The sequence below is a fragment of the Thermobia domestica genome, chromosome 15, assembly GCF_964235325.1.
Source record: "Thermobia domestica chromosome 15, izTheDome1.hap1.1, whole genome shotgun sequence".
Classification (NCBI taxonomy): domain Eukaryota; kingdom Metazoa; phylum Arthropoda; class Insecta; order Zygentoma; family Lepismatidae; genus Thermobia; species Thermobia domestica.
Genome location: NC_137468.1, coordinates 197524437 through 197548317, shown reverse-complemented (window position 1 = coordinate 197548317; position 23881 = coordinate 197524437). Strand labels below are relative to the sequence as shown.

The 23881-nt window shown below is 35.6% G+C and overlaps 1 protein-coding gene across 7 annotated transcripts in view; it reads left to right on the top strand.

The window, feature by feature from the left end:
- LOC145671795 (kazrin-like) overlaps nt 1-23881 on the top strand; it is a 312194-nt gene that overhangs the window by 241362 nt on the left and 46951 nt on the right. For all 7 annotated transcript variants that reach the window (XM_081741014.1, XM_081741011.1, XM_081741017.1 and 4 more), the window contains 4 exons: nt 4997-5190; nt 10955-11143; nt 14789-14947; nt 19242-19365. In XM_081741014.1, coding sequence (XP_081597140.1) covers nt 4997-5190; nt 10955-11143; nt 14789-14947; nt 19242-19365 — 666 coding nt within the window. The remainder of the gene's footprint in view (nt 1-4996; nt 5191-10954; nt 11144-14788; nt 14948-19241; nt 19366-23881) is intronic.

Below are 23881 nucleotides of genomic sequence, written 5' to 3'. Positions count from 1 at the left end.
TAACATTAAAGTACATCAACTCTTCAAATGTTTTCTGAAGTAAATTTCAGAGTTGAAATTTGTGTTTAGGAAGTATATTAATGGTGATTCTAAGGACAGGATTTTACCATTAGTATGAGTTCAGGAATCAATGTAAAAATTCCATATTAGACATGTGCCGAGAATGAGAACACGCGATCGTTGAAACGGATACGAAAAAGTTAATAATACAGTGCTTAAGTCGGTTCCAGATTAATATCTTATTAAATTTTCCAGATTAATATCTATATATTAAAATCCCACATTCATATGTTTCTGGCCAACTCCTTTCGACAATGAGATCTCGGAAACCACAAGCTCTAGAAACATGCCATTTTCGGTGGTCGATTCTAGATATTTGTAGATTTGCCAGTTTTCATTAATTTTTTTTTAAGTGCCGTTATATTTTGTTCAGTGTTTTAGAAGTCGTTTTGAGCTCATAAGATTAAATTGTTGTTGAGATTGACATCCGTGTGTTAGGCAACCAACAGAAGAGCTACGTATAGCGGGTTGAGAGGCATTTCAGGCGCTTTACTTTAATCTGAATGGCAAAATCTATTGCATGATGGCAACTTAAAAGGGCGACTGTGAAGCTGCAAAGAGGCTTGGCATTATGGATTATGGACTCGGATATGGCATTATAACTAACTCTATGACCTATGGAACCCGGAAGTTCAATGCCACGTTCACAAAAGCTCTCTCCATTGACTTCTGTCCTTAACCAACGGATCCAGTTTCTACTTTGTATTCTTGCTTACCGGAGTTCCTCTTTGTATTCTATCTTAATATTGCCCTTCCGTCTGCATCTACATCTTCCTAATGGTCGCTTTCCGATTGGACTTCCAGTTAAAACTTTGAAAGCGTTCCTACTTTCTTCCCTTCTGGCTACATGACCAGCCCAGCCTAAACTTAATGACCCTGACAATGTTTGGTAAATGGTATAATTTATACACTGCCTGTTATGAAGTTTCCGCCATTCCCCATTCCCGTTCCTCTTGGTTCCGAATATTCGTCTTAGGGTCTTGTTCTCAAATACTTTCAGTCTACGTTTTTCCCTCAGAGTAAGCGACCATGTTTCGCAATCATACAGGACAACTTCAAATTCCTCGACAGAATTCGCGACAACAAAATATTATGAACTAAATAATGAGCATATGTGGGATTATAAGAAAAAAAAATCCATTCGACATGATCTATCATTTCTCCAAGTTTGCCACAAACTCACGCAACACTTATATATTAAAATGCTACGTTTATATGTTTGTCTATAGCAATTCACTCCTTTTGTGGGTCTTTCCATCCTTCACTTGTGTCTGTATACAGATATAGTGAGGAAATGGGAAAGAGATAACTTATATTAGAATTGATACACTGTGTAGACAGCGTAGGTTCAGCTAGCTTCATTAAATAATTACTATATTGTTCTCAATTTCGTTTAGATTAAAGCTAAACATTGTTTAGATGTTGCACTTGTTGATATTTCTGGTACTAAACTAAACTAAATATATAATTGTCACATTTTAATTTTCTGTATATTCCTCATAGTTTCTAGCTTTCAGCTCTCCCTTCGAACCATGGTCACGAAGTTTAAAGTAGCAGGAAAAGCAATAGATACATCTGCGAAATATTGACACGGTCACTTTGGAGAAGAGCAATGCAATAACACCTTGTCCAATATGCTTACCAGCGTTCCTCCTGTCAAGTCGTGGTGTGATTCCTCTGGACTTAAAAGTACAATGTTTCGATCAGCTATAGATTACGAAGGAGACAAAATGTTTTCTATTGATATAATGTTAAATATCATTCTCTGAATTACCTATACAGTATATATTTATAATACATGATTTATCAAGTACATAAAATAGTTGAAATGTAAGACCAACCAGAAAAGAGAGAATAATTTATTTAAATCAAGGTCGTAAGCTTAACAAAATTACCTTTTAATTCTTAAAAGAAATAATAAAGAAAATAAATATTCAGAGAAAAACAAAATGTAGAATATTTTGATAAATATATGGAAATTATCACAAAGAAATGTCAACGCTTCAGTCGCACTGGGTTCGTGTTTCTTGTAAAACCACCGAAATCGAGAAGTGCGGAGTCTGGTCAGAACGGGGACGGCTGGCCTTTAGGGATAATCAGATGGTGTTGACAGTATGATATTCACCCAAGAGAGTTAGAAAGATATCTGAAAACAACAGTAACAGAGAGCGGACTCCGGTCGTGAAAACGGTGAACAACGTTTCGTGTTCCAATCTTGCAGGGGCTCGTTTGATGTCAACCAAGAAGATCTAGTTTGCTTAACTTCTCTGTCAAGAACACTACTTCTAATAACAATGGTGTCGCATTTCCTATGCTATTCTGAGTTTGTTTGTCATCTATATTGTGATAAATTAGGATTCCTAACTGGTGGTCCTCCCTATTCTTCCATATCACAGTGACACAACTATTAACTCTTTCGTCCCTAAGCCCAAGCAGGACTCAAGGTAACTTATTAACACAAACGGACGAAACCTGACTCTATCTTGGCAACTTTGTAACAATTCCACCTAACAATATTAGTAAATGTTGTGTTCACCTTAAGATAGAAAGTTTAAAGATTTATTTTCCATGTATTTCGCATGTGTGCCTGTTTTTCTACTACCTGATACCCTCTTTTAAAAATGCACTAAACTGTGATAGCAAGTTGGAATATAAGCCCAGAAGTGAAAATACTGAAAATATTCCATCCATGCCTGCTTTTGTTCCTGAATCTTTGTGATAATTGTTATCTTCAGCTTCAGAAACATAATGGTTGAGTGCTGTCGAACACCATTGGCCGCGTAGCGTAGTCGCTAACGCTCTCGCCTTCGGTACGAGCGGTCCCGGGTTCGATTCCCTGCGGGGACACTCGGTCGAAAAAGTGTAAAAAGCTTTATCAGGCCAGCCATCCTGAATGAGGTTTCCATGGGGTTTCCTCATTCACACCAGGCAAATGCTGGGGTAATACCTAACTTATAGGTTTCAGATTGCTTCCTTCCTTCCCTTTCCCCGGATAGGTGTTCGCCGAGGGGCGTCATTCCTCATGCGTGACAGGCTAAATGGCCATAGATACTAAAAGCCCAGAAATCTAAATCCTAAATTCCTAAACCATTGGAACATATTTCGTATAGTGGCGGTAACATCATGACGTCCACAGTGTATGATCTGCGGAACTGAGCGAACAGTCATACACACTACTAGTGTACTAGTGACATTGTAACTTAATGTGTATATTCAACGATGTTGCCATATTCTGCTCCCCTTTTAATCATGATAAATGACTTACACATTTGGATTTGAGAGGCCGCTTTTTTATTTTTATTATTATTGGATGTATTCATGTTTATAACTTTAAAAGAATGCACACTCCACAGTAGAGAAGGGGAAGATGAATACATTGACCAACCTTCCTGCATATGGTTCGTTCCTTCTCGCTGGAAGAAGAAACATTTTCTGTTGTTGAAAGTGTCAAATAACAAAACAATCTTTTTCTTCACCGAAACATTTAAGACATTTCGTTCCTTTCTCAAATGACAGAGAAGATCGGTTTTTTCACCCCTATTCTGGCCGAAAACTGTCGCTCAGTTCGAATTTGTTAGCAACACCGGATTTCGAGAAAATATGTTTCATTACCATGTAGTGGACGGAGAAGTTCAATTTTCTAGACCATACAATGAGGACGTAAAGAAATTTCCAACACTCTAGGACTGTTTCGCTAAAGCCTGTATGGTATGGGTTGCCTTCGTTTTTGATAGCTACGGTAACGGCATCATAATTGCTAACTTCATTTGAGCACATAAATCACCTGCTTGATACGTTCAGGTAAAGGTAAAGTAAAAGTGTGCCCGAACTGTGGATGAATTAGAAGCTCGACTCTTGCATGATCTTAGGAAATGGAATAGATTGTGTAGTGAGCACCACCCCCGGGCTTCCCATAACTATTTGATAGAGGCTAGATGAATTTCTGAGACTTTTTAAACAAGGGTAGAACAAAACAATAAATCCCGTTACTTGGAATCGAACCCGATTCGTAAGGTTGGTAGGTAGACGCCTTACGACTACGTCACCATGATTCTTCACCCACAACTCTAAGTGCCTTTTATGAGTTGACGCACCGTTGAGAAGGCTAAGTTGTGTACATTCTTATATTTAATGGCAGCTTATGAGGGAAGTCACATCGGTAAAAAATTTAAAAATGTATTACTACAAGCGAAGGGAAGAAAGCTTCATAAAGTTTCAGAAATCTAAGTATAAGAATTAGTTCTCTTACCCTTAACAATAAAATTTAAATGCTTACTGATGCTACTTCCATAAAGAGCAGCAACTGTTTAACAGAATGCTACGTGTACTTGTATTTTTGTTTATTTTAATTCATACGAAGTCACAGTGTCGCGCCGTGGGAAATGAGCGCACCCGTACATATAAGTGAGATCGACAAACCAGCCGCGAAGCACCACTATGGTTGACGCGAAACGTAAGAAAATTTTCGAAAATAAATCCTGTTTTTCCTTGATTTTGAGCACTTTTTATTACTTATTTTCTTCCATTTTACACGTGTGCACATGCATACTAACATGAGTAACATTATAGGACCACTTCCTAAAGCAGGAAGAAGATTTAAGTACATACTAGTAATATTCCATGTATTTTTTTCCTCTCTTTCTTCTTTCTTTCTTCTCTTTTCTTTTTCCTCCCGTATTTTGCGCCCTCTTTACTTCGGCGCCCATGGCCATCGCCCGCTCGTCCTTTCCTCCACGGCACGGCAAAGACGTTTGTTATTGTGTAACATATAATTTATATGTTGTTTTATTTATTGCGCTTCTTTTTCCATTATCTACCATACCATGCATTTTTGTACATTTTATTTTCTTTAAATTGTATAAGCCATTCAACAATTTCTTTTCATTATATGTTCGAGTGTTGTTCTAGCTAATACATATCTTATCTTCCCTTTCAGATATGAGCGATCCATATCGAAGTTGGTCCCCTCTCACGGAAGAGGGTTATGCAGAGAAACTCCGTATCCTTCGGGAAGCGTCCTCAATCCCGATGGAAAGATGGAGAGCTCCTACTGTGTTAGCGTGGCTAGAAATTGCCCTGGGCATGCCACAATATGGCCCTCGGTGTGCTGAAAATGTTAAAAGCGGAAAGGTGAGTGAGTTTTCGTGTTTTTATGTTTATACACCAAAAATAGTAATCACTAACGTCAATTACCTGCTTCGTTGGGTTAAAATTAAAAAAAAAAAAAAATAGTATGAGTTATCCAATTACTTTTTACTATTATTGAAGTGCTCTCTGATAGACGATGTTTTTTGCCTTGCCGGTCATTTTCGATCATTTTTATATATCTTCCCCTCCTCCTCTCCTAAGTTGCAGGACTGAATTTGGATTTACACAGCATCGGAAGTGTCACTGTTCATCTCAGCGACCCCGAAAACCGTGAATTCGGCACTAAAATCGGTCATTTTCGATCGATCATTTTTATATATATATATATATATATCTCCCTCTCCCTCTACCCCAAATTGCGGGGCTGAATTTGGATTTAATCGGCATCAGAAGTGTCATTGTTCATATCAGCGACCCCGAAATCTATGGATTCGGCACTAATATAGGCCATTTTCGATAATATACAGGGTGTTAATTAACTATACCGACAAACTGTAAGAGGTGATTCCTCACGTCAAAATAAGATAAAAAGTTCATATGGACCTATGGCGAAAAGTGAATAGTTTCAGCGCTAGGGCTGTCTAAAATCACGAAACAGCGAAATTTCAAGAGGTCCTATTTCGAATTTTAGAAACTGTTGGTGGTGATCCTTAGCAGGGTAAAGGAAGCCACACATACACAAGTCAAAAGTGCATATTTCGTCAATTTTCAATAAGTGTACAGGGCATTCCCTACAGGGTGTAATTCTCACATATGATCTCAATAGAGTTTTTGGATATACCCTGATTTCAAGGAAGGCCCAAAGTAAGCAGGAGGTAAGCCTTCACAACTATGGACATCCAGTGCTTTGGAGGGAAGTCGGAAGTGCTAGTAACCGGCAGCTTCATGTCTTTTTGTGTTCGGAATAACGTGTGATGTGATGTATTTCGTGACGGTATATTTCACGTTTTCTTCACTTATAAGCCTGAAAGAAAACATTGCAGAATGCGTTCTCCTGAGTACGAGAAACCATGCTGCTGACGATCCTTAACACTTCCGACATCATGCTAGGAGATTCCATGTTTACTGCTATCAAGGGTTATCGTTTACCCAGTGGCGGCCGGTGGTTTGTGGTTTCGGGTGTTGCAGTACGAACGATCGGAGACAGAAGATATAAAGTGGACTCATTGACTAATCAGCATAAATTTAGATGCAAATGCTATGTGACATGTTAAATTAAATAAAAATCTCTTTTTAAAAAAATAAAAATGAAGAACATTTAATCCGATTAATCACCTTATTTAATTAGTAAGCTCATTCTTCTCTCTTTGATTGGAACAAATCTGCCTAATACATGCTGGTTGAACTCTAGTATTCTTATTGTCAGGTCTTTTTCGATGGAAAGCATAACCAATGGTGATAACCTTTCTTGGGACATTCAATCTCTTGAAAGTGTCAATTCTTTTTAATGTGAAAAAGAACTTTTCTTCTTTTACTGACGCCATAGGTACAGTTAATATTAATTGCAGAAGCTTTGTAGATTCACTAAATATTTTTTCTAGATTTATGTGAACAATTCATTCTAGCAAAATCAGTCCCTGACAGTGATCCGAATTCCTCTTCAGTGTAGACTGAAGAGAGTTCGTAGCAGAAATTAATGTTATAAAAAAAATGTACATTGAACACGCTTTATTCACAATTTATCTAGGAAAATTTCAAATAAATTGTGGAAATGTACCTAGTGCATACAACATTACTGCCATAAGGTGTCCTGTAAACTTAAACTTTTTTTTTTTTTTTTTCGAACACTCTCCTGAATTGCACTTTGTTTGTTTTGTCTAAGCCTTAATGGTAAGTTTTTCCCCAGTTTAAAGCTGGGCAATTTTTTTGTAAGTTATTTACAGAAGTCATGATATGCAATTCATTCAAAATTTGTAGGTTATGTACAGAATTAAAGTACACACAATTAAATTAAATCTAATAACTAATAACCAAAACAGCTGATACAAAAGAGATACTAGTATATGAATTGCGAATATCACATATTCATACATAGGGCTGTAAACTGGCTGGCTTTTCATTGGCCGGGCCGGAAAAATTGATGTTATTTTGATTAAAGCCGGTGACGGGTGCAAACTTCTCACCAGCCCCTTTATAACAGTTTTTTTTTTTTTTTCAAATTTGTATCTAGTTTGAAGTATGGATATTGAAAAGTAGCTGTCATTCTGTAAGCTCAAAACTGTTACCTTTCACCATGTATCAACGATTAATATATTTTGTTCACCTGTTTAGAAAATTTTAGAGAGATGACAGGGACTGTATCAGGGAAAATTTGAAATTTACTTTCAAGGAATTTTATACATTTATTAAGAGTGGAAAAGGACTTCTTAAAGCAATTTCCTATAGTTGAAGTAGAGACTATATGTTTAAAGAGTGAATTTCATTTTCCAAATCCAAAATTGTCACGTAAAGATTATTATACTTTTGTTCATCTGTTTCGATAATTTTAAAGTAATGGTAGTTACTGGTAAATACAATAAATTGATCAATGCCGATTGATCAATTTCAGTTTCTCATTTATAGCACAATGTATCTATTAAGGTTATTAGTGAATGTTCTAAGGACATACAGAATATATGTGTTAATGCACTTTCGGTCACGATAGTACATTTCCTTTCCATGGATAGGTCCGAACAGAGATACTTCACGCTGAGACCTATATCACAGAGAATTTTGAGGAAGTGTCGGTTCTTTTTATTTTACAGAGTTGGCAACCCTATTCATATATCAACACACACACACACATACACACTTGTGCGTAAAAGAAAAAAAAAAGAACTACATTCCAAATCATCCGTCTTGGTTGTTACGCAATGCACGATGAACACAATATACTTCCACATGAGGTGAAACAATGTTTATCAACGTTCTGGAAAGCAACCTTGAAACCCGCCAGATATAGAAACAACATGTTAGCTGGGAGGGGTCCAAAGTATTTGAGGAAGGTCCAATACGTCTACGTAATAACGAACCTGTCTTTTATTGTACCCGAAAAGATAAGTAATTCTTAATTGCTGTCACCTATATTTTTAGAAAAAATGATAGAACGATTATTTCTATAAGAAAAGAAAGAGTACATGATGAGGCGTAAAATAAAATACTTAGCTTACATCAATCATTTCTCTGTTAAACAAGTATAGTTCGTTAAGAAAGTCTACAAATGCTAGTCGAGTTTCGAAATTTTGGGGAGGTCCGGACACGGTAGACCCCCCTCGTGGCTACGCCTCTGAGCATTGCTAACTAGTCCCAAATTCAATGTGGTGTTCCCCACCATACAGTTTTATCAAGAGTATAAAATATACTTATTTTATAAAAGAAATATGTATATACTAAAATACTATCCACAGATGGGGGGGGGGGGGATTCTGCATATTGACTTATTAATATTTGGTTCACAAATTACTGTAGAAGAAATTTTCATTATCTATATAAGCTAAGAATTAACTTGTAAATGCGGATCTACTTTCATTTGATTTCTGCTCTACTATATATTTTCCTTTTTATTTTGTAATTCTGCTATCACCATTTTAATTGACATTATATTGATTTGTTTCGGTATTAGTACGTAATATAAAAATATGAATGCATAAAAACAAATTCCATTTGTTAACTGCTAGTGAAATAAAATTTAGAAATCTTATTTAGCGCGAAAAACCTTCTCGTTCACTGGAAACCGTGCTGTGTTGCAGAAGCACTGCAACGACCAGACTTTAACTTCTGAGATAGGGGAAAGCAGACTTAACATTTGCTCCAATTCCCGCGCTGAAGGAATCTGGTCGTTGCATGCTTGCTGCAACACAATATAAATTAGAGACTCTGTGACGGATTAACGAAACGGACAGTTAGAGAAGTAAAAAAATATGTTATTTAAAGTATATATGGGAGTATTAGAAAGTATTTTTTTCTGTTCTTTACTACTATTGCTAATATTTTTTCTTGAAATACTTTGGTCGTTGCGCAACGCTGCAACACTAACATTAGCCGCCACTGCGTTTACCTACTTCGGACCGATCATAAAGTCAAAGCATATCTCAAAATTCGGTTGTTGGCTCGCCTGGCAATTTCACCCTGTATGAAATACTCTGTACACCCATTGAATATTAATGAAATATGCACTTTTGGATTGCGTATGCGTGACTTCCTTTACACTGATAAAAACAGCCATCCACAGTTTCTAGAATTCGAAATAGGACCTCTTGAAATTTGGCTTTTTCGCGATTTTGGACAGATAAACGTTTCCTCTTATTTTGATGCAAGGAATCACCTCTTACAGTATCACCACGGCTGCAATACCGCCACAACTCAAAAAAGTTAGTTTTGAGTAAATCACATTTGAAAATATTGGTAATACCTTCACTTCAATGTTATTCATTAGTGAAACTAACGCGGAGTTAAATGTTACTTTTCAGCGTCGAGGATATGAGACGGAGACCTACAGTTTAAAGTGGAATCCGATCTACCGTAATGACTTCAAATTTCAGCATTCCGAATGATTATTACGTTTGTCACTCTCTCTCTCACTCCCAGAGTGCTGGAGTCATACGTATGAATAAAACGTATTATTATTTATTGAAAAGTTTCAGAAACCTTCGTAACGTAAAAGGTTATCTTAGAACTCTCAATTCAGAACTTTATTCTGCAAATCGGAATAAACATGTTTCTCAGACAATAATTTAATACTTCAGATTTAATTTGATTCAAGATTACAATTGAAAATAAATTCTCTATTTAATGTATTATTATTTAATTTAATTAATGTCTTGGTGACAATTGCAAAGAACTTCAAGTCTTTTGTGATAGTGTAGCCACCGGCTCAGCTCGAACTCCGGCTCGCTCGGTTGAGCTGAGCCTACAGATCGAGCCGACTTGATTGGAATGAGCCATTGGCTCAGTTCGGCTCAGCTCAGGTGAGTCATCGGCTCGAACCGGCTCGGTTGGGTTTGGTCCAACTGAGCCAAGGGCTAAACTGGCTCGGTTGGGTGTGTGTTGGCTCGGCTCACTTCTCGGTTCGGCTCATTGGTCACTGAGCCAAGAGCCGGGCCGCTCGAGCCGTTGACAAAACCATTTTGTATAAGTTTGAAGTTCTCTCAAAAATAAATAAATAAATAAAAACAATAAAAAAAATAGCGTAGGTACATATTATGAAATTAAATGACAAAAATTATTTTTATTATTCCCAATATTTAATAAAATCAATAACAGTCGCATTTTTTTTTTTTTTTTTTTTTGGAACCGTTATAGTCGTAGATAAAGTACGCAAGAAGACAATAATCTAAAAGTCTTTGAAACATAGATCTTTTCAACCACCCTTACCTGCTGCTTTTGCCTATAATTATCTGGCAACTCCACACATACATACAATAATCAAATTTTTATTATTGACTTTTTAGATAGCGGGGAAATGAAGGGAGGATTTTTATTTTAATTTGCTTTCCAAACGACTGTTTACGGTCTTTATCAATGTTTCGTATGATAATTAAGTTGTTTTAACTTGCAATGTATTATTTGATCCTTGTAGGTTCTTTTGTCAATATTTGATATGGTTTTGTTTAATCTATAATATGGTATTTGTTCTTTTATCAGTAATTTGATATAATGAAATTAGTTGTTCATTCTGGAATTCATTGTTTGTTCCTTATATTTCTTCTGTTAATATTTGATATGAAGCCAGTTGTTTATCCTGTAATATATTATTTATTTCTTGCAGGTTCTTCTAGAATTAAGTGACATGGAGTTAGAAGTGGGTTTAGGAATTACTCATCCAATGCATCGGAAAAAGTTGCGGTTAGCTATAGAAGAACATAGGCACCCGTCTCTTATTAGGTATCCGTGTATAGCTCAATTAGGCCACACCTGGGTATCAAGCGAATGGCTTCCAGATCTTGGGTTGGCTCAGGTAAATAACTATTGTCTTTCTACTTAGTAAAAAATGGCGGAAGGTAACTTTAATTCATAACTGAGAAGCTCAGTGCAATGCCAGCGTAAGTCATTCATTGTTCTTGTTTGCTTAAAATCAGTTCCGTTTTATGAACTGTGAGTGCATGACCTGGTCAAAATATATAAAATGTTTAAAAACAATACTCTAGGAACACTACACATTATAACAATAATACTAAAATAGTCATGTATTTTTTTTTAAATATTAATACCTGTTTATAATGCATGTTCAGTACACAAACTAATCTAAATTCTTAGTCCTAGCAGGAAATGATCTGATTAAAGGTATTCCTGTACATCATAGAATACACCGTTGTGCAAAAATAATTTAACCCACTTAAAAAAAATGCATACTTGGCATTTGTTTATCAGAATTTCTAAGTTTATTATATGCACTATGTTGATTATATATTTATGCGTTGAGTCGAGTCTTAACTTTGAGTTAACCTGAAATTGTATATGAGCAGGGGCGGCGATTAGGGGATGCACGAGGGGGCAGTTACCCTCCACTTTTTTGAAGTGATCCCTTAATATATAGTTTCATTTAGAAATGTAAAGTTTTTGTATGTATTATTGGTTCAAAGAAAAATGGTGCCATATATTTACCGTTGCGTGAGTGCGTATTGGTCATTGTCTTCCCACGAAGTTAAGAAAGCTACAGGAATTGCGTTTTAGTTGCAATTCAAAGCAATTAATATTGAAATTGCGTATTTCTTTAAATGCCGTAGCATATATTTATATTATTTAATATCTTTCATTTTCTAAGAGTATTAACATATATTTAATGGCATGTGTGGAATTAAAAATATAAGTTGTTCATTAACCCCAGTTTCAATATAACTTCTAGAAAACAAACCTCATTATTCATTACTATGATTAATATTATCCTTTCTATTTATTTGTTTTGCAAATTTTTTATTAAATAATCTGATCACACAAATTTCCAGATGGAATTTTAAGATATTCATGAGCAAAGAATCAAATCTCTTCTTACACTTTCGTTGTTTAAGAGTACAAAGGGCTGGTACCTACTTGCGTTGCTCTTGTCAGTTTATTTAATAAAATATGAAATACGGTATTTTAGCTGAAAAAGATAGTATCCTATTAGTTATACAACCTTTCGTCAAACAAAGTGTTAGAAACAACCAGGAAAACTAACATTGATATACAAATATTCGGATCATGTCTTCTCCCCCCCCCCCCCACACACACACACACTTTTAACGTCCAATCGCGCCACTGTATATGAGAGTGTAGTTGTTTTCTTCTAATGTTGCATTGGTGCACGTCAAAATTTAGTAGAAACATTCCTACGTGGAGCTACTATTAACTGAACGCCATGATAGTATACAAGCATAACAATATTCGCGCGTGGGTGCTTTTACAAGTAGTTGCTTGATATATCCAAAGTTTTTCAGTTGCTTTCATGAACAACACATCATTATAAGCAAAAATAATAATTCATCTACAGAGAACAATGGGATAATAGTTTTAAGAATATAAATCCAGGCGTCAAGATTGCGCTTTGGTTTTAACTCGAAATTTTCAAAGTACTTCGTGCTTAGGAATATAAATTCATCATCTGGAATTTTGTTAGAATTTATTACAATTACGTGGGCACAGTTGCAGGTTTTTTGAGACATACGATGGAGTAAATTGAATTGAAGGCGTCTTAAAATAAAGAAAAGGGGCTCAGACTAAAAGTATTGGACACTTTTTCTAAGCTGGGTGGCGAAAGTTTTTATGAGTTAAACATTAAATGGGCATAGGAGAGGCGGCGCCAGAATTTTGGTAATGAGGGTGCAGGCTCGGAAAGGATAAGACATAGTAAAAAATATTAACATGGCCCGCAATAAAATCCTTTATGTACATATTTAAAGAAACTTCATACATGGATACACGTGTGTGTGAGTTATGTATTTATCAAAGAAATATCAGAACTTTTAAGTGTACATGGGTACTTTTATTGCAGTGGCATCAATTACAAGAGCTTTTATAAGAACATGTTTCTGTTGAATGGAACCATGACTTTAAATTCTTCAATGACATCTTCAATATCTGTGCTCATTGAAATCGACTTTTCAACAGAAACCAACATTATGGAGTTGAATCTCTGTTGAAACATAGTCGATCTTAGTTTGGACTTGACATAATTCATCTTGGAGAAACTCTGTTCGCACGAGCAACTAGTAACCGAAGACGCTCTGCCAACACGTCCTAAGAACCCTCTGCACTATTGGATCTTAAGATCTCAAAAATAACCCATAAGTTTTACTTAAACACTAGAAAAACACTGTAGGACAGCAAGTAACTTATGAGAGACTTAAGAAGTCACTCAAATAAAAACAAACAAAGAAAACAATAAATATACAAAATAGAAAAGATTACTGTAGGAAATCTGAAAATTGAGGTTAATATGGGTGCAGCTGTACCCACTGCACCCACTGTGGCGCCGCCTATGACTAAAACTAAAAGCAACGGGCGATTTTCCTAATTTTGATGGCTAAAGCTTTTATGGATTAGATATTAAATGGGAGTAAGACTAAAAGCATTGGGTATTCTTCCCAAGGTTGATGGTTAAAATTTTTATGAATTAAACATTAAATAGGGCTAAGACTAAAAGCATTTTGCACTCAAGGTTGAGCTCAAAAGATTTTATGGATTAAACGTTAAATGGAACTAAGACTAAAAGCATTGGACGCCCTTCCTGAGGTTGAGAGCTAACGTTTTTATGGGATAAGCATTAAATGGTACTAAGACTAAAAGCATTGGGCTATTTTCCTAATTTTTTTATGATTAAAGTTTTTATGGATGAAACATTAAATGGAAGACTAAAGGCATTGGTTCTCTTCCTAAACTTGATTGTTAAAGTTTTTATGGATTAAACATTAAATGGGACTAAGACTAAAAGCATTGGGTGTTCTTTCTAAGGTTGATGGCTAAAGTTTTTATGGATTAAACATTAAATGGGACTAAGACTAAAAGCATTGGGGGTTATCCCTAAGGTTGATTGCTAAAGATTTTATAGATTTAACTTTAAATGGGACTAAACTAAAAACGTAGGGCTCTCTTACTGAGGTTGAGAACTAAGGTTTTTATGAATGAAACATTAAATACGACTAAAAGCATTGGACACTCTTTGTAAGGTTAAATAAAGTTTTTATCTTCTAAAGCTTTTATCTGGTTTACCTTTTAAGATAATGTATTTATGGATATTAGGGAAGTGGTTCGCTACAATGCATAACAATCAGTAGGTTCCATGCTTGATACGATGTGTTATTACATGTCCACGAAGCAGTTTATGTGACGAACATTAAATCGTGCCCAATCCTTTGTAGTCTTAGACCCATTTGTTCATTTTATCCCATCAAAAAATATTTTCCATTTTTAGTGTATTTTATAAAAGCATTCTTTTAAAGTTTTTTACGGTATTTTTTATTTCTGTGCTCTAATGACAATTTATTAAGTGATCGAAAATCTAAAAAATGTTTGTTAGGTGTTTTAATGTGTAAAATACTATGGGTTGCAATATATGTGTCTTATATTCTGATTTATTACTTTTTTTAAAACATGAATTAATTCTTTTTCTAATTTTTCTTTTTAGTATTCCGAAAACTTTGCTACAAATATGGTAGATGCTAGAATGTTAGATCATCTTAGTAAAAAAGAATTAGAAAAATTCCTTGGGGTAACGAGAAAATTTCATCAAGCATCTATCGTACACGGAATTCATTTGTTAAGAATGATGAAATACGACAGACAGGTAAGGCTCAGCCAAATGCCATGAAACCATTTAATGCGTAGAAATTGGACATTAATTATTTTTTTTAGAGTTTTGTTTTCTTTCTAAAAGAAATAGACATGCTTTTGACTGGAATAGACCTCGAAAGAGGCAACTCCAATTTTATAATATTTTCAGGATTGAAGAAAATATTATTATTTTTATTTATTTATTTATTTATTTATTTTTGTACTTTACATCCAAATTGTGTCATGAGGGACATGCTAGAGGGTATGGTGACAGGAAAGAGAGGGAGGGGAGGAAGGAGACTACAATTAATGGACGATATAACACAGAAAGATCATACGTGAAGACGAAGAGGTTAGCGGAGAACAGTGGAGCATGGAAGCTTCTCAGTTGCGGCACGTGACCTGCCAAAAATGGCAACTTTCTTTACAAACGTTTTGGAGGCTTAAGTTAAAAAAATTTTTTTTTAAAGTTCAATCCTGAAAATATTGTAAAATTGGAGCTTCCGATTCTTGCACTGAGGTACTCATATCTTTTGTATTAATTACTATTGTTTGGAATATAACTTCAAATGTTTTCTTTGAGTTTTCCTCAATAGTTAAAAGTAAACTGCTATTTTGAGTTTTTCTCTCTGTATTTTAGACAGTTTCATTAATTTCTTGTATAGGTGGACGGTAGATAATACTTAAGTGACGAGTGTTGATGAATTTATGTGTGTATGAAACCAATAGTTGATTTTAATGCTTAAAAAAAATGAAAGGACAAATTTTGGGATGTGATTCACTACATCAAAAGGAAGGAGACTCGTGACAAACCACAAACGGAATATATTTTGTTTAAGGGTTACACAAAACATATCTAGGCTTTGAGAATTTCGAATATTCCTCAAGACTTTGATCGATTTGTAATGTGATTTCTTTTTGTTTGATACCAATTTCGAAAGTTGGTTCCTTTTTTTTTTATTTATTTATTTATTTATTTATTTATTTATTTTCAATATTTTGCTGACGCTTTCTATGGTCTTTCATCTCAAAACTAGGTCATAGTTGTTATAAAAAAAGGATTAGGTATAGATTTCTGGGCTTTCGCAGGGTGTCTATCGGTCACAAAAGTCACGAAATCAGAAAACGGTCATGAAAGTCACGAAATTTAGCTTTTGGGTCATGATTTTTTTTAAAACTGTACAAGTGTAAGTACGGATTGGAAAATTTTGTTCTATAAAACGTCAAAATTCACCACCAAAAATGTCTATGGTCGGCTTTAGACGCTACGAAATCGCAAGCAAAGTACATTTCTATCGCATGGATGAAAATTCGGCCTAATTCGCACGCAAATTCGATCTTGAAAATGTTAGGAAATTTTATGATTTGGTAAAGAAAAGGTCACGAAAAGTAACGAAATTTCATTTTGGAATTTTAGTAGACACCCTGTTTCGGCATCTATGGCCATGATAACCTGTTATGTATGAGAGATGATGTTCCTTGACGATCATACCGCCTGGAAAATCGGGAAGAAAGAAATAGGGAAGAAAGGATTCGGAGTGGGAACATAATATTAGGTACGATTCCGGCATTTGCCTAGTGTGAATGAGAACAACTCAGGCTGATTGGCCTGAAAATTGTGTTACACTTTTTCGATCGAATGCACCCACCGAGAATCGAACCTGGGACCGTTCGCACCCAAGACAAGAGCGACTATTCTACGTCGGGCCACTCTTATAAGGAGAGATTTTTTTTTTTTTTATCACAATATCCGTATTTTCTCTTCCGGTATAGACAAAATTTACTTTTCCCCATATGTTCATACAACAAAGGACAATGTTTTAAACTTGAGTATGGTAAGGATGAAATTATACATCAAAATTGTTTAAATGTGAGTATCTTCGTATGTAAGTATTAACACATTTTACCAAATCTATAACGCAAGTTAGCAAAACTAAAGCTGCTTACATAAGAAGACTGTATGTGAACAGTTTCTATGACTAATTGCAGCCTTTATCTTCTATAACTTAAGGTTTCGGCAGTGGTAGCCAACAGTGGCGTATTTAGGGGAGGGCTATCGGGCTCAACCCCTCCCCCCGAAATAAATTTGTTAATTTTTCGCATTCCACGTACAACAATAATTCTTCTTACCATTCCTGGGAATTTCATTGAGTTTCCATTTTCTTATGCTCTTTGTTCAGAAATTACACTGTATTTATAAAATTTCACTTCATGTAAGAACTGCGTTCTTTTTCCTTTCTTTCGTCCGTTCTACTCTTCTGTTTCTTTTTCTTACTTGTTTCTTTTCTTTCGTTTCTCCTATCATACTTTCGACCGTTGTTAGCTGTGATTCAAGTCGTCCGTCGTCAATAACACGAAAACTAAGAAGAGCTGATAAGCGAAACTGGTGTTCCACACCAACTAGCACGGATATCAACATAACGGGACTTCAGTTATCATAGCAAAAGAATATTTACATCGTTTAGTTATAAAGAAACGTAAATGTTTGAATTAAGGAAAATTAAGAGAGGGAAATAAGTAGTCCGGGAAATTAGGTCGGTCAAGAGGATGTTTCTTTTTTCTTCTATGAATAAAATAAAAGGTAAGATTCACTGCTAAATTTTTGTGTGTATCACATCACATTAGATTCACCAGTCTGCAATTCTTGCCGTTAAAACCGGAATCAGTATATTTCAGCTTCAACTTGTCTCAGCATTTTCTTCCAGATAATAAATTACACAGATAAAACTGATTTTCATTTTTTTTTTTTTTTTAAATATAAATGAAATCAGTTAAGTTGAAATGAGATTACAAATATTCAACATATGTTTGCAGGAGCGTCATTTCAGATTTGCCTGGGGGTAAGATCCTCCACCGATATACGAGTTTCACGTGTTTTCCTAGTATATTAGTAGACAATCGATTAAAATATATTTAATTCTCAAACTCAGGTGGGCAATTGCCTCCCCTTGCTTCCTCGTGTTGTGCATAGCCCCCGAAACAAAATCCTAAATACGCCACTGGTAACCATGTTTACTGAATATATAGATTTAACAAATTTCTATAGCTTCAATACAGGGCCGTGAAGAGCCAGCCCTGACTCTGGTCCAATGCAGATTCCGGTTGATTTCCCCAATTTATTAAATGCCGACTATCCGATAGAATCCGTCAATCTCTCAGGTGAAGAATCCCTAATTCTCAATTTTGAGAATGGAAAGTTTTTCATATTTCACATATCCTTACAAAGGCACAAAATTAAGATTACTCTAGTTAATTAATCGAAATATTAAGTTTTGTTCAAAAATTAGAGATATGTTTTTGTTACATTCTCTCCATAGGTCCCTTAATGATTCGGACCATTTTCTAATATACCTCACTAACTAACTAACTAACTAACTCTATGGCCTATGGAACCCGGAGGTTCAATTCCGCGCTCACAAAAGCTCTCCACTGACTTCTATCCTTAGCCAATTGGATCCAGTTTCTACTTTGTATTCCCATCTCTGCGAGATCCATCTTAATATTGTCCTCCCACCTGCGCCTAGGTCTTCCTAATGGTCGTTTTCCGATTGGTCTTCCAGTCAAGACTTTGAAAGCGTTTCTACTTTCTTCCATTCTAGCTACATGACCCGCCCACCTAAGCCTCCTAGACTTCAGGACCCTAACCTTACACATGACTTTATTTATTTCTTTATTTTTCCTTCAGGACTCGCTCGATATTATGTGTAAAATGTCTCCAGTATTTAAGTATATTCTTAATTAAATTACAAAAATGTTGAAAATGTCTCTCTTAAGAACCTGCTACAAAAAATTAAAAAATAAAGTGGTTTCTACAGGGTGTTACAAAAACTTGTCACAATATTTTGAGAATAGGTTCCTCACATCAAAATAAGAAAAAAAAAAGTTTGTATGGACCTGTGGTTTGAAGTACATAGTTTCATAGTTATAGGGTGCCGAAAACGTGAAAAAAATGAACTTTAAAGGTCCCACTACTTTAGGACCGATCGTAGTCGAGCCAAGACATCATTGAGAAACTAATATATGAACCTTTTGAGCACAGGTTTATATGAACCTTTTGAGCACAGGTTTATATGAACCTTTTGAGCACAGGTTTATATGAACTTATTTTGATGCGAGGAATCTGTTCCCAAAGTGTTGTAACACATTTCTGTACCACCCTGGATATTATACAATAAATTCTTAATAACTGTATAGAAATGCTTTTTTATTATTAAACAGGATTTGTGTATCGCAACTTTAAGTAACGGATAGGTCATTATTCAAGCACATGTTGTTGTTTTGTTCGTTTTCTTACTACCTACTTGCAGGCGTTAGCAGTTAGGCGGCATCAATGTGAAAATGTAGATACTGACCCACTCGTATGGACAAATCAGAGATTTATCAAATGGGCACGAGGGATAGATTTAGCAGAATACGCTGAAAACTTGAAAGGTAAGAAATTTCTAATAGCAATTCACCAACATTTGTTTCATATAAATTGTCATACAAGTAAAACAAAGTGAATACATTTGGAATGCGAAATTGTGTGTCAAAGCTTCTCGGCAGTGCATGTATAAAACGTAAATTTTAATAAGCTATTGTTCTCCCGCGATCAACTTGATGATTGTATTTTCAACATGTCAATATTTATCAAAGAATCTAGTCAGTGTTAATTTATCTGCAACAAATTGACGTTTATTGAGTTCTTATAAAGGTCAGATTTTTCCAGATCTGGTTCATTAAAGATAAATAATTTTCTCTCTCCTTGTGTAAGACTAAATAATGTTGTATCCTTTACATGAAGAATAGATTTGCAAACTATATAATATGAATGACCGTCTATACAAGGGTAGACCCTAAGTCATAAGTCATTCAATATTTCAACAACCAGTAGCGTAGCCAGGATGTGTGTTTGGGGGGGGCCCAAGTGCTGTTATAGGTACATATAGAAAAATTACAAACAAAAAAATATATACACATAAAAACATATAAAAAATTACAAACATCAAAGTACCAAAGTACATTGTCGGACCTCTTTGGGGGGGGCCCGGCCCCTCCGGGCCCCCCCCTTCCCTACGCCACTGTCAACAACCCAAACAGCATGCGCGTCTGTACGCCATGATCAACCGTAAGTACATGGTCAAACTCACTTAAGAGATAATGTGGCGAGTAGGCTATTTAACACAGAGGCCGCTACTCCATCAGTGTCTTCAGTTGTTAGTAGGAACGACGATGATTGTTCAACAACATGTGATTCGTAAACTGTTGCTGTATAAGTTGGAATTTGCGCATAACGTTTCGACAGCAACATAAAACATTTGTTATGCGAAAGAGGAAGACGCAGTGAACCACAACACAACTCGATGATTACAGAAATTTCGTGCAGGTTGTTAAAATGTCGAAGCTCGACCAAGTGTCGGCCGCTCTAGGGTAACAGAATCTGAGGTCATAGAACACTCAACTGAGGAAAATCCATGCACCAGCATAACAAGAACCAGTCCACTGTAATGTGTCACCTTCACAAACTTGGGTAATCCATCAGGAGCTTCTGCATTGTGTGACATTATCCTTACAGGCGCAGAGGAGAGTGAATGCGTTCCGACAACTGCTGCAGAATCTACGTGATGTGCGTTTCCTGAAACTAATTACCACGTACAACATTTTTTTAAAACCTAAATCCGAATAAGCAAAAATAGTAGTTGAGCAAGGACCAACTTCTAGAACCGGTCGCGAAACAGGTTCGTTTCGAGGATCAAGTCATGCTGTATGTGTGATGGAACCACGAGGGAATAATTCACTTCGAGTTCGTCCTTAACGGTCGTATCATCAATCCTGATCTTTATTCTGAACAGTTCGAACGGACGTAAGTTAAAAATATTCTATATTGGTGAACTGCTGCAACAGGATAACGCAAAACCAAACTCGGCTGTAAAAACGCAACAATAAATGCAGGAAATTTACCCGACATGTAGTTCTGACATTGTCTCTTCAGATTGCTACCTGTTTTGGTCAATGGTGCACTTCCTGAAATCACGATCAATTACCAACTAGCAGAAGGTAGAGATAGCAGTGACTAACTTCTTTTCCTCTAAGGATATCGCTGAGATATCGACGTAGAACTGACTGGCAGGAAGATGGTTGCAAATATTCCAACATAAGGGACTATACTTTGAATATTCAGCTGCTTTCATTTTAGTGTAATAAAGGCATGTATGTTGTGCATCAGAATATTGCAAAACTTACGACTTACCCTTGTATGCTCGGAAAAATAAGAAAGGTTCCAGTAGAGATACAGGGTGTTAAAAAAAGAACTATGCAAGAGTAAAGCCTTATATTTGCCTTCTCTTTACAGGTAAAGGTGTCAAACTCACGGGCAGCTGTACAACGTGTCAAAATTTCAGTTCTGCGTACCAAAAGATTAATCCAATATTCCCCCTTAACTAACAGGTAGCTATGCTCACTTTGGGGCAACGGATTTTAATCGTCCAACAGTGCTACAAATGCAACAAAAGTCCGTAAAAGGTTCGCTGAGCATTCTGCAGGTAGTATCGAGTGAAACAGGGGCCAATATTGCACACGGCCAATACATAATCGAGCAGTTGTTGCATTTGTAGTACTGTTGGACGATCACAACCCGTTGCTCTAAATTGTATAGTGGTTGACTGAGAATACAGCACTATTTTCTTGGCATGCAGAGCTGAAATTCTGATCCTTTGTACGGCTGCCGGTGAAGTTTGGTGCCTTTACTTGCAAAAGAAACGAGAAATACCACTTTATAATCGGATAGTACTTTTCTTAACACCCTGTACATGAAGCACTCCTTTTAAAATTGTCAAAAAAAAAAAAATGAAAGATTTCTTATTAATTACGACCAGTTTTCTAAAATAAGTCTTATTAAACTTTGGGTATTCCGTAAAACAAGTTTTGTAATAAAAAATTGGTAGGGCGAAAATTGAATCCAAAGCTTTTATTAAATGTAGCATTGTTGCACTACGTCTTAAATTTTGTCTCAAAATAGTCAGAAATTCCAAATACAGCATTCATTAAACCTTTAATAGTTGATAATATTTTTATCTGATACCAAATTGTGATTTACTTAGTATATAAAATTAATTCAAAATATTTTAGATTTGGTGATATACACAGCGTTCAGTAATTTTTGACGAAGTAGAATTGAGCGATAATTGTAGCTCAAATTCATGAAATTTACTTTATACAAGGTATGATCAAAAAGTACGGTTAATGAAGTTGCACAGTGCCATCTATCGATGTTGTATCCATTTCAACTAGTAAGCCCGGTAGCCTAAACCTTTGTTACACTCAGTGTCAAGTTGGAACGAGTTGTGACACGTTAGTTGGTTTCCAGAAGCAGAAGAGTGAGGACGTGTTAAAGAGTGTCTGTCGCACGCCAACATTAAGTATTGTTCTAAGCTGCAAAAAAAGTACCAAAGAAGCTGAAGAAATGTCAAAATCAGTATACCAATGTCAAAATGCATGGCGATGAAGCGGTTGCATTGAAGACTGTTTACAAGTGGTACGAGCTGTTCGAAAGCGACAAGGAGTTGGTTGAAAACCAGCAACGATCGAGACATCGTTTGACGTCAAAAACAGATGAAAACGTGCAAAGAATGGCACAAATTATTATGACCGGCCGGGTTCGGTATCCCATGTTCGGGCTATTGATTTTTGTATTTAAAGCGGACTTAGTGGTTAGAAGGAACAAGTACTTCACTCTGCAGGTGGTAGTGGTTAGAATAAAAATCATGCGTGCCTCTTAATTAAATCACAAACCAAAACAAACTCAAGCTGAGGTTGCGCTCGCGCGTACCCACCATCGTTGACGCGTCAATCTTTTATGTTTGCAGAGTATACACAAATACCTCTACATAATACTAAGAATTCCTGTGGTGATTCATGTAAGAGACGCGGAAAAGATAACTGAAAACCAAACAAATGCATAGGATAAATTTTATTTGATAAAAAAGTAATTCACATGTTATATTTACTTACGTGCACTTTTTTTCAATATATTTCTATTGATAAATCTGTTTCGATATATTTTCAGAACCTTCTAGCCCATTTTGATATAAAATTTAAAAAAAAAATGACGAAGGATTAATTTAAAATGGTATGATATATTATTGCCGGCTTATTTTAAGATTGGTGATACACGACCACCTAGCAACGTTGTTTCACTGAACACATTACTGCACTACACATCAATTACAGGGGATTTAGGGGGGGGGGGGAACTTAGAGTAATTCCATGTAGAAGAATTCCTTGCAGCTTTATCTTCTTATTCCGACGATGATGAATTTAAGCCTCCATCTGCATTACATTATCTCACGCTTCCTCTTCGCAGAGTTTAATGTGAAATTACTTGAAATACAATGAATTTAGATTAACACTAATAAATTTGTATTTCTACGAATCTTTTATTATGTTTTCATTAATATTGGGGCGATTTACTATAAGGATTAGTTTGGTTAATTGAACGGACTAGTACGTAATAGATATTCAGAATGTATAATCACGGAGTTACAACTGAGTCGTGCTTTTATCACATATCTTCTCTAATTTTCACTAGAACGATTACATTGTGAACTGCATTGACTATAGAAGATATTTATATCATTAATTTCACCACTCCTTGGAGGATTCTTCGTTTAATCACATATATTGTTCACACTCGATTTTTAAGTTTGTTCGTTCATTTTACACTGGCATTGCAATTGATTTTCACAAGGAGCGTTCTCGTGGTTTCAAACTAAATTGTATTATTTCATATATATATGTTGACTTTCACTAAAATATTAATTCCATGAAACTACACTAACTCGAGAAACTATTTATACAATATATTTCACTACAGCGTGAAGGATTATAAATATTGTCACGGATTTTCTTCAGAATCGATATACACGCTTGCTTATTTGTTTCATGATGGCGCCCGAATGGTAATCTTCGC